A 12,500-nucleotide genomic window follows, 5' to 3' on the forward strand; every position below is an offset into this window, starting at 1 on the left:
CACCTCCACCTCCACCTCCACCTCCAACTCCTCCTCCTCCGTTTCCTCCTCCTCCTCCTCCTCTTCCACCTCAACATCCACTTACATTTACACTTCCACCTCCACCTCCACCTCCTCCTCCTCTTCCTCATCCTACTACTACTATTATTACTACTACTACTACTGCTAATAATAATAATAATAATAATAATAATAATAATAATAATAATAATAATAATAATAATAATAATAATAATAATAATAATAATAATAATAATAATAATAATAATAATAATAATAATAATAATAATAATAATAATAATAATAACGCTACTACTAACAGAGCCACACACACACATCGGAAGGGAAGGGAGGACAAGGAAGGGGAGCAAAATTAGGCCGGACACCCATATGTAAATACCCTGAATTTATGATGGGATGCACTTATTGCCAGGAAAATTATTATCGGGAGTAAATTATTTCGGGGCTAGAATGCAAACTTGGTTCCACAATGTTTAACCAGTCCCTTTACTACCACCACCACCACCACAACCACCATCACCACCATCACCACCATCCCTACCATCACCATCACCACCCATCACTATCCTCACCGTCCCTCAATACTATTTTCAGCATTACATCTTCCCAATTCCTTCCCCTTTGATATCGGATGCGCGCCTCATCACTATTCCACTATCTTATGAATCAATGTTATTTTGCTGTGTTTTTCCTCGTTCTATCTCTCTCTCTCTCGCTCTCGCTCTCTCTCTCTCTCTCTCTCTCTCTCTCTCTCTCTCTCTCTCTCTCTACGCTTCTCGTAACTTATTGACTTTCTATGTTAGGTGATGGGAAAAAAATGTGGTCAAGTTTCTGCGATTGATGTTTCTTCTGTATAATAGTCTGAAATTTCCGGCGCGACCACAATGTTTTTCGTGTATATTATTGTGTTGAGAGAGAGAGAGAGAGAGAGAGAGAGAGTGTGTGTGTGTGTGTGTGTGTTTCCCGCTTTCATCCCTGCGTGGAAGTTATTTTTTTCTCTGGGGTCAGTTGGTGCCAAACTTCCCTGGCTATAGAATTCCTGTTTACACACCGCGGGCCGCTCTTGGCACTGGCCCGAGGCACGCCCCCATGCTGTCACGCCCGTCAATTACCCCCTGCTCTCTCTCTCTCTCTCTCTCTCTCTCTCTCTCTCTCTCTCTCTCTCTCTCATTACGTACCTACTTTCGTATTTGTCTACCTATTCATCTACCAATCCATCTTCCTGTCTATATATCTGTCTGTTTATTTATGTCTCTATGTATTAATCTATGTCTCTTTATCTCCATATACTCTACGTCTTTCTATCTGTCTACCTATCTATGTACCAATTTCACAGCTTCCATAAAATAAATCAAAATAAATTAGCACATGAACACAGCGTAAAAGGATTCAGTAATGATACAAACACTACGTGAAGCCCACATTTGTCTTTCAGCTGTGACAATATCATATAAAAAGAATGTCAAATAATTATTCAGGTGGAGAATAAAAGTTGTAATCCAATATAAACCGACCAAACTTTTCCAGCTGTTATATTATTTAGTTTTCAAAGTGGCTGCATGAGAGGAGAGATATACATAGATAGATAAATAGATAGACAGACCGATAGATAATAGATTTAGATAGATATACATATGCATATATAGATAGGTAGATAGAAATAGATAAATAAGTAGATGGATGGATAAAGAGAGTAATTGTCAAATATATATGTACAATGGTTGAGATACTGATGGATCGATATGTAGATGAAGGGTTAGAATGATGATGTATATACAGAGTTACATAAATCGATAGATAGAGTATAGATAAATATAGAGAAAGATAAATAAACTGACTGATGGGAAATGGATAGACAGATAAACTGATACAGATACAAGCAGATAAACATGAATCAACAAATAGAAAAATAGAGATAGGCTAAATTCAAAGACAGCGAGGTAGACAAAGTTTGACAGATCGATAGATGTCTGCTTCTAAATTTAATTATTGCTGGTCCCACCTCTAATAAACACTCTTCTCTGCCCACAGGTGCGGCGAGCAGCTGGGAGGGGCCACCGCTCCCCTCACACAGCACCCACGACCACCAACCCGCCACCCGCCTTCACCTGCCCTCAACTCACCCTCTTACCCTCACCGCACCTGAAGCTCTTCCTACCCGGTCCAACCCTCTGATTTGAATCCAGATAACTGAAAACCAAATAACTGTCCTTCGAAATACAATTAGCCTTGCACCCTTACCTTACCGACTAATCACGGCGGATGGACGCTGCTGGTGAGCTCTGAGGAAAGACAAAGAAAAGCAGTTAAAATGTGAAGGAAAACACGAAATAAACACAGTATTGGTACCATAAACGTGAATTCAAATGTAACAAGAGACAAATAAAAGAAACAAAGTGGCTAGTAAACATTACAATACCAGTGAATAAACAGTAAAGATAAATAGGACTGCAATTACAGGGAACTAAATGCAAGACAGTAAATGACGCAGCATATAAATGGTTGAGTTATATGAGCAAAGTGAAGTCTGAACACAGTGAAACGGACGTTGTGTGTGCGCAGGGTGTAGGTGAAGTACGGGCGAGGAAAGAAAGGAAGCGAAGCAGTAAATGCGGCAAAACAAAAGAAACACACAGGAAAATTGAGGCGCCAGCAGCAACAGGCCGGCCTTCCTCCCGCACCAATAAAGTAAAGTAGCTGCCGAAAGTTGCTCATAAAACTGACCCATAAAACCCGCACTGCAGCAGGAAAAGCGACACTCGCACCAACTTGCATACTTACACCAGCTCCAGGAGGCAGACTGAAACACAGCCTCACCAGCTCCCTAGTAAAGTAGATAGTGAGGTGAGAGAGGGACAGGTGTAGCCAGGTGTAAGAAGAGCCAGTCTATCCCTCCATGTAAGCCCCGCCTGCAGCTAAGAGATCGCAAAGTTAGGTAAGATACAGGAAGCTTCCAGGAACAGAGAACAATCGCTTCCAGTTTATTAAGAGATCAAGAAGGATCACGTTTCTATGAACATAAAGGAATGACACGGAAGGTTTCTCAGAACACATGATAGCCGCCTCCAGCTCAGGGAACGGATCAAGGAGACACAGGGCGTTTTTGAGATTACAGAGTAATAATTGAGATCATTTGGGAATCGAGACACTCACCGCAACCATTAGGAGGTTTTTACGATTAAACGGACTAGAAAATACAAACGGTGTCCCTGTGGAGACAAGTGTGAACGAGTAGGTATTCACTCTACTCATTCACCGGTGGCAGAAAATATTTGAAACATCTCGTAACACAGACCAATAAGCAAACTAAGCCGCAAAAGTGTTTTGGAAAGGAACATATTCCCCAGAAAAAAAAATCTATGGTAGTTCGCAAGCATTAAGGTGTTCAGGCCAAACGTAAACATAATACCAACTCAGGGTCTGGCAGAGGGTACTCCGAGGAGGGGGCGGCGAGAAAGACAAGATGGGGTACAGAAGGTGAACCCAACAGGTGAGGAGGCTGCGAGCACCTGAAGCCCAGCCCGGGAGCACCATTGTCCACGTGCAATACTAACGAGGCTACTTTAATCTTACCTCGCCATCAAAGTGTTTGGACGTACCAGAGGCGCCCTTAGTGAGGAGGATTCAATGTGTTCAGCTTAAATGGTCATATTGTCCACTTCATCCGTTTTCGCTGTGCTGTGCCTGTGCTCTGTTCTCTAATTACACACACAGAAAAACACAGAGCCACACAGACAGAATACGCGTGCAGAGGAGACCGGCTGTTGCAGAAGAGGCATCCCGGAGAGGAAGTCTCATTCAAAAGCATTGATCGCTGCCAGAAGCAGCCAACGCAAGGCAACAAAGAATTCTCATTCCGAGCGCAAACTTGGACCGAAAACATTCCGAGACAGGCGTGTGAAACTTGAAGCACCGCGACCGGCAGTAAAAACGAGAGAAAGTTGCCCCTGTTAATGAAACTCTAGTCACAAACTTTATCTTGTGGACCAGAAAGCGGAAAGACCCTGCCAGACAGCGCCGATTAGAGGCTAAAAATACAACCGCTAGCCCCCAAAAGACACTATTTACTACCGCCCTCTCTCCCCACCCTCTAACAACTCCACCGCCACCACCACCACCACCACCACCACCCATGATGTCGGGGGGAGGCAGCGACTGGGCCCAGCACCTGCCCTTGCTGGAGAAGTACCTGCCCCGCGAGAACCTGCTCAACATTCTCCCCAACGTGTCGCAGGAGAAGCTTGAGTTCTTCCTGAGTCTGATGAAAAATGACACGAACGGGGAAGTGCCCCAGCTGCCCACCCCGACCGACCACGCCGCCTGCGATGTGGGCTTCCGGGACGGGTACAAGGTAGGTGTTGCTGAGGTGTTTGTTGTGGTTGTGGTGATGTTGGGGTTATGGTGTGGCTGGTATAGTGACGGTAGTAATGGTGGTCAGGTGACTGTAGTGGTAGTGGTGGTGGTAGTAGTAGTAGTAGTAGTAGTAGTAGTAGTAGTAGTAGTAAGTATATAATAGTAGTAGTAGTAGTAGTAGTAAAAGTAAATAGTAATAGTAGTAGTAGTAGTAGTAGTAGTAGTAGTAGTAGTAGTAGTAGTAGTAGTAGTGGTAGTAAGTAAATAGTAGTAGTAGTAGTAGCAAAAGTAAATAATAATAATAGTAGTAGTAGTAGTAGTAGTAGTAGCAGTGGTGGTGGCGGTGGTGGTAGTAAGTGCTCCCCATTTTCTTTATGCATTTTTTATTTGTTTTAGTCTGAATTCTCTCTCTCTCTCTCTCTCTCTCTCTCTCTCTCTCTCTCTCTCTCTCTCTCTCTCTCTCTCTCTCTCTCTCTCTCTCTCTCTCTCTCTCTCTCTCTCTCTCTCTCTCTCTCTCTCTCTCTCTCTCTCTCTCTCCACTTCTCTAACCCAATTCCCCCTATAGATTACACACACACACACACACACACACACACACACACACACGACCCAATTATATCACGCCCGTCTCCCCTTTCTTCTCCCTGATCATTATTCTCGCCGCCACTGATCATTATTGGCCGGCGTCTTTTTTCTCGAGATAACTACCAATTCGTCCTGATTACTTCCCTTCCTTTGGCATCTCTTTATCTTTTCTATTATTGGTGTTGTCCCCCGCGCTCTCAAGGACGGACGGAAGTGGGCGATATGTATGCTTTTGGAACGTGCCGCTTAAATGTATGCGTGCAACTTCTGCCTTATCCGTGTGATCGTATATAGTACTAGAATCACCACACACTGAAGTTGGTCCACCCGAAATTGACCTCTCTTCTGCTCTCATGTTTCTTTGTTGTTTTTGTTATTGTTGTTGTTGTTGTTGGAGGAGGAGAGTCTGACGGGCTTTTTGGTTAATGTTTTTTTTCTCCCTTGAGCTGTCTCCCTTGCTGTCCTAAAAAAATTAAAAAATAAATAAAATGTCCCGCCCCTCTCTCACCCTTCCTCCATAATAACACTGATTCGTAACCCCAAAGTTTTTCCTCCCAACCAATCAACTCCCGTGGCTTTGGAAGAGGGGGCGGGGCTTCTGGACCAAGTTAGGTGTACGGCAACTAAGTACGGTCCTTGGCGGGGCTCTCTGCTGTCCGAGTGTCACTCTAAACTATCTATACTTAGTCGTTAATAATAATTTTCGAATCCAGGTAAAAAAGTCACAGGCAAAAAAAAGTCACAGGTAAGAAAGACACACAGGTAAAAAAAAAGTCACAGGTAAGAAAGTCACAGGTAAAAAAAAGTCACAAGTCACACAAAAAAAAAGCCAGAAAAAAAGTCAGAAAAAAAGTCAGAAAAAAAAATCACAGAAAAAAAAGGGCAATGTTAGCACTGTTTTCACTTTGTATGTGGATGGCAACTTTTCTAGGGCTCAAAATATTTTCAAACAGATTGATGTCATCCGTGTGCCTCTCGGTAATACAGCAATTACTTCATCTTCCAAACAAGAATCGTGCACCTACGAAGACCTTTTTCAGGCTATAGTCGATGAGTGTACAGACCTAAACTATTCTATTAATATGGAAACCGTGGTGACTGACTCTGAAGATGGTGTACTGAGAGCTTGTTGTTGTTTAATGTTTACCAGTATGTTGACTGGATGGGCTGTTCAAGAGCCCTGCAGAGGAGCTAGGCGTCAAGCCATGAGGCCCTGCCTAGCTGGTCGGGGGCACGGGTGCATTTTGCAACCGTAGCCGGAGCCGAGCGAGCAACTCAGCAGTCTATAAGCTGGCTCAAAGGCCAGGAGAGTTGCTCACTCGACGAGTGTTGGCGTTCCACTGTACTGAGAGCTGTTCTTGCATTGTTTAGCCGCGACGTAGAATGCAAAGGCTGTTTCAGTCATCTTATGCAGTTCACTGGGCATATGATCCAGGAACTGGGTTTGGATAAACAGTATAATACCAATGCTGAGATTCGTTTGTTTCGTGGCATGATTGATGCCCTAGTTTTTTCCCCCTTACAGGACGCTGATGACGATATGAGGTACCTCAAAACTGTCAATCCAAAAGATCGACCTGAAGCCGAGGAGTTGCTCATGTACTTTGATTGTACTTATGTTAGTGGCTCCTTTCGACTGATGGAGCAGCCAGTTGCCATGTTCAGTGATCCTCTGATGCCTCACATCACATGCTCACATTCCACCTATGTTTGCTCCTCACTTATGGAACGTGCATGACGCCACCATGAACAACAATCCCCGTATCAACAACATATGAGAAGAGTGGAATAATTTATTCTTCAACCTCGTTGGTCACTACCATCCTTCAGTCTGGCGATAGCATATGACTTGAATATTTTTCTTTGGTTACCTGACTTTCTTTCCTATCCAAAATTGTGACTTTTTTTCCTGTGCCTTTTTTCCTAACCAAAATTCTGACTTTTTTCCTACGACTTTACAACCGGTCACCTAATTTTCACCGTGCGTGGTATTCTCACTGTGTAACATTTCCACTCCACTGATATTACTGATGTCTAGTAATCACAGTGAGTAATATTTTAGGTATGCAACATTTCCAATTTCCAGTCCGTTTCTGGTATGCCATTTACCTATACAGTGATATTACTTGTCTACCGGTGCATAAAAGTCCATGTTTCAAGTCAATCGACTGACGGTCCTACAGCCCCAGGGTCAGATAATTGGAAAATACATGCCATTCCCGACCTCGTCCTTCCCCTGAAAAAAGTGAAAACTTGAAACAAACACAAAAGGAAATAAAAGCCAAGCCACCTAGATGAGTCATTCCCCAACCCACCGATACACGGCTGCTGCAGCTACTACACCTATTACTATTGCTAAAACTACTGCCACTACTACTACTACTACTATACTACTACTACTACTACTACTACTACTACTACTACTACTGGTAAAACTACTCCTACTACTACAACTACTACTGCTAAAACTGCTACTACTACTTCTACTACTACCACTACTACTACTGCTGCTGCTGCTGCTAAAACTACTAAATGAACTAAATAAATACAGATAAAACTACTACTACTAGTACCATCACTACTGCCACTATTACTCTCTCTCTCTCTCTCTCTCTCTCTCTCTCTCTCTCTCTCTCTCTCTCTCTCTCTCTCTCTCTCTCTCTCTCTCTCTCTCTCTCTCTCTCTCTCTCTCTCTCTCTCTCTCTCTCTCTCTCTCTCTCTCTCTCTCTCTCACACACACACACACACTATGAAAATTGCCTGCGCTATTACGGGCTTGGGCCGACCACCAATCCCCTGAAGAAAGCCTACCGGCGCTATAGGCGGAGATGTAAGAACACACACACACACACACACACACACGTAACTGGCCAGGTCGTGCGAAGAATTCACCAGGCTGCAGACACGCTTTGAAAGTAAATCTTTATGTTGATATTCTCCGAAGCCGCACTCATGAAAGAAAGAGAAAAAAGTTTACGGTCTGAAATATTCTAGCACGTGAAGAACTAGCCAGCCAGTCAGCCAGGTGGACGTGAGGGCAATTCGCAATGCTGTACGGTCAATTTTTTTTTTCTTGCTTCCTTGTGTCTTTGTGTTTGTCAGGTGCCAAATGAAAGGGAAGAGAGGCGAACTAACAGAGGGAAAAGGTTATCTGTGTCGCAATGAGGGACGTGAGGGAAAGGTGAGTGAAATACGGATTTTTAATGGACGCGATTACTTACAGGTGTGAAAATAGATGACTGAAATACATAACCTGCTTAAATTACATTAATACTACCAGTAAAAGGAAAACAAGATTGAATAGCAAGATACTGATGTTGGAGGGGATGAGTGTGTACGGACCTGATGGATAAAGATGAATTGAAACGCGAGGAAAGAATTTTGATGTGAAGGAAAGTAGCGGGAAATGGCTGGTTGTGTTCAATGGCGGTACGTGTAACTCAATGGGGATTTGGCGAACATTCTGTAGCGGAGCGCTGCCATGAGCTCACGTAGGAAGAGCCTTTGGTGAGTGGGGTTCAAAAGTTACTAGGCGAAGAACGGAGGACGGTGGAGGACGGACGAAAGTCCTGGATGTAATTTATGGGAAAGTAAGAAGATTTGGAGAACAGTTAAATGTAAAGGTGAAGTTGGAGGCAAGGCTATAGCTGCGCGTTACCGCGGTGCTCATCTCCATCGGATTGACTCTTGAGCCTGTGCTGGGTAGGGATTCGAACCCGGGTCCGCAGATTCGTAGCTAGGCAAGACGACCACTGAACCACCGAGGCATGTTAGATGGAGGGCAATCATTATAGGAGAGGAAGGTGGAGCACAAAAAAGTAGAATGATATAAGTGCAAACGAGGAGGAGGAGCGAGTAAGGAGTAGGGAGAGGCGGGACGCGGCAACACGTGGTGTGTGTAACTTAATTGCGTCTCCTCCCGTCACTGCGTTCCACCAGCAGGCGACACACACTCTGAGTACGCGGCTAATGGAGACCCTCAGCGTCCGGCCACCTGCCCGCCTGGCAACACTGCCCGTGGAGCCCCGGGGACGCCGAGGGAACATCAAGGACCTCGCCGCTAAGACCTAGAGTGAGGAAAAACTTCAACTGGAGACAAGGGCAGGGAAGGAATGTAATTATATGGACGCCGTAGGATGCTGCTGGCGGAGAAGAAAGAAAAAACATTTAGTGATGCGTCTGGCGCTGTGGAGAGGAAGGGCAAATTTGCATATGTGCCACTATTACATTCCCGTGGGCCTGTGGTGGAGAAAATTGCTACATCGTCAATAACAACCAAAAGACGTAAAACGACAACCTAAAGCTCACCAACATTATTTTAGTCTTTCATTTTCATGAAAAATTCATATAATTCTACGATCTGCATCGTCCTGTAAATAATTTTCACACCTGCAACTTACTTACGGCTTTTAAAAATCTCTTCACATTCAACATTTTCACATTTTACACCTCTAAAATAAAAGTTTGAGTTTCACTTGCCGCTAACTTTCGCTGGCGATGCATCACACCAGCAGACAAACAAATCTTAAACAATCACTACGAAAAGAGGCACAGGTGGATCGAGGTTTTAGTTATCAAGTGTGGGAACTTTTCTTGGAGGGCAGCCTTATATCCCAAAGGAATTTGGAAATTACGAGCCGGGTGAGCTGAGTGAACCCGGCACACTGGCTCCGATGGTCCGGGGGAGGAGGGACGGGAGGAAGTGTGTGTGTGTGTGTGTGTGTGTGTGTGTGTGTGTGTGTGTGTGTGTGTGTGTGTGTGTGTGTGTGTGTGTGTGTGTGTGTGTGTGTGTGTGTGTGTGTGTGTGTGTGTGTGTGTGTGTGTGTGTGTGTGTGTGTGTGTGTGTGTGAGGGGAAGGAGTGAGGGGAGGCAGGAGTGGGAAGTGTAGTAGGGGGGGGGGGGGGGGCAGAGGAAGTGTGTAAATCTCGAGGGGCGGGAGAGAAGGAGGAGGAGGAGAGGTGTGTAAATTTAGCAGGATGGGATTGAAGGCGGACGGGGAGCTGCGTAAATTTCAGAGTGTAAGAGGAGCACCGGGAGGGAGGTTTGAGGTGTGCACGTTTAGAGGGGCGGGAGGCGTCAGTGAGGAGGAGGAGACGACCGGCCTGTGTACGTAAGGTGTGTTCTCGTGTGGATTATTCATCGCCTCGTTATGCACAGACTTAACACTTATCCATCCTCGCCTTACACACTTCCTTCCATTCACCTTTCCGCTTTCACAGCTTACTCACCTCTTCCCATACATCTTTCTCCTTTCCCTTTCCTTTTTCATAGTTTACCCACCTTTTCCCATACACCTTTCCCCTTTACCTTTACCTGTACACAGCTTAACCACCTCCTTCCCTACACCTTTCCACTTTCCCTTTCCCTTTTCATAGCTTACCCACCTTTTCCCATACACCTTTCTCCTTTGCCTATAACTTTTCACAGCCTATCCACCTCTCTTTCCATGCACCTTGCACCTTTATCCTTTACCTTTTCACAGCTTACCCACTTCTAACTATCCATCTTGATTCTTTACCTTCTCATATTATTACACATTACTTTCCTCAGCTTACCCAACTCACGCTCCATCGTTACCTAATACAGAAGACGCTTATTTACTACTCTCATCTTACCCACCTCTCCTTTTCCTATCTGCCTCTTTACCTTCTGAAATTACCAAGCTTTGTCTTCCTCAGTTTAGTCACCTACTCCTCTTCATCTCAAATCTAGCATCTGAAATTACCATCTCTAACTCTTGCCCTTCTGAAATTATCCACCTTTAACTTCCTCAGCTTACCCATCTTCGTTTACGTTTTTCTTTCCCTTGAAAAAAAAAATGTGAAGCTAGATCGAGGAAATTAAACGAAACTCAGTAGACGGTGCGAAGGGGATGAAACCAACACAAAGAGAAGGATAAAGTAATATTAATGATGCATAAAATAAAAATAAAAAACAAGAATATTAAAGTGCGAATAAAAAATAGGAAAAAAAAGACTGAGAGAGAGAGAGAGAGAGAGAGAGAGAGAGAGAGAGAGAGAGAGAGAGAGAGAGAGAGAGAGAGAATGAGCGAGAGAAGCGGGGAATATAAGAAGAAAGTGAACGAAAAGCAAATTCTTTGAAAGGAATAGATCAACATCGATTCACGAAATTAATAAAAAATATATATCATATGACGAAGAGAAAAAAAACATCAATTCACTGGATAAACACATCACTTTAAGGGATGAAAAAAAACATTAAAACAAGGGGTAAAAAAATCAGTTCGCTGGGTGAAAAACACTTCAGTTCACTGGATGAAAAAAGAGGTCAATGCAATCTTCTTTTATTTTATTTTTATTTTCTCTATTCTTTTTCTTTTCTCTTTTACAAAATTTCCTTTTACCTGACACGTGAGAATGATGGAAGGGAATCACACACACACACACACACACACACACACACACACACACACACACAAAGAGAGAGAGAGAGAGAGAGACACGCACGCTCCAAAAAAAGGCTCCCTTTTCCCAACAATGCTTATCGGATCTCGATTCGTAAATGTTGCTTCCATCTTGTGTTAGGAGAGAATGGGAAGAAACTGAGAGGAGGGACTGAACACAGGTGAGTACATTGAATAGCGAGCGTGTAACCAAACTCTCTCCCTACCTGAGTGATATTACAATTTCAGGACATGTGTGGCAAGTGAGAAAAAGTAGTATGTAAGGGTGACGGGATGTGTGTGTGTGTGTGTGTGTGTGTGTGTGTGTGTGTGTGTGTGTGTGTGTGTGTGTGTGTGTGTGTGTGTGTGTGTGTGTGTTGCAATAGGTTCGTTGGTAGTCCATGGCATAAATCTCTCTCTCTCTCTCTCTCTCTCTCTCTCTCTCTCTCTCTCTCTCTCTCTCTCTCTCTCTCTCTCTCTCTCTCTCTCTCTCTCTCTCTCTCTTCCCTTCCCATTTATAAAGCTTCAACAAAAGTTATCCTCCTCCTCCTCCTCCTCCTCTCCTCCTACTTCTCCTCCTCTTCATCCTCATCCTCACTTCTTTCGAGCCCGTTCATCACTCACTGCAAAAATTTACGGTTCCTCTTTCTTAACTCACTCACAATTCAGTCCCAGTTCCATCTCTCTCTCTCTCTCTCTCTCTCTCTCTCTCTCTCTCTCTCTCTCTCTCTCTCTCTCTCTCTCTCTCTCTCTCTCTCTCTCTCTCTCTCTCTCTCTCTCTCTCTCTCTCTCCCCCGTGTCCTTGTTTCCTTCTCGCCCTTCGCCCCAAGCAACAATTAAGCCTAGCCTCTTCACTCCTCTTCACTCTCTCCCCCTTGCACACTTTTAATTAAATCCTCCGTCTTTTAAAAGTATTACAACGATCAAATGATGAGCAACAATCTATCTTCGCTCTCCTGGAACTCACCGTCATCCATCACCACTACCAGCACCATCACTACCACCACCACCACCAACACCAACAACAACAACAACAACAACAACAACAAAACAACGACGCATTTTCTAGTCAAGGCTCACATTTTTTATTTATTTATTTTTTTTTTTTTTTTTTACGTGTTCGCCTATAGCGCCGGTA

The 12,500-nt window shown here is 44.0% G+C and overlaps 1 protein-coding gene across 1 annotated transcript in view; it reads left to right on the forward strand.

Annotated features, from left to right (window-relative positions):
• Positions 1–2,058: 2,058 nt before the first annotated feature.
• Positions 2,059–12,500, forward strand: part of LOC127008541 (G-protein coupled receptor dmsr-1-like) — a 154,616-nt gene continuing 144,174 nt past the window's right edge. The window contains exon 1 of the mRNA XM_050880714.1: positions 2,059–4,372. Within this exon, the coding sequence (XP_050736671.1) occupies positions 4,154–4,372 (219 nt within the window). The 5' untranslated portion in view covers positions 2,059–4,153. The remainder of the gene's footprint in view (positions 4,373–12,500) is intronic.

The sequence above is a fragment of the Eriocheir sinensis genome, chromosome 4 (genome assembly GCF_024679095.1).
Source record: "Eriocheir sinensis breed Jianghai 21 chromosome 4, ASM2467909v1, whole genome shotgun sequence".
NCBI lineage: Eukaryota > Metazoa > Arthropoda > Malacostraca > Decapoda > Varunidae > Eriocheir > Eriocheir sinensis.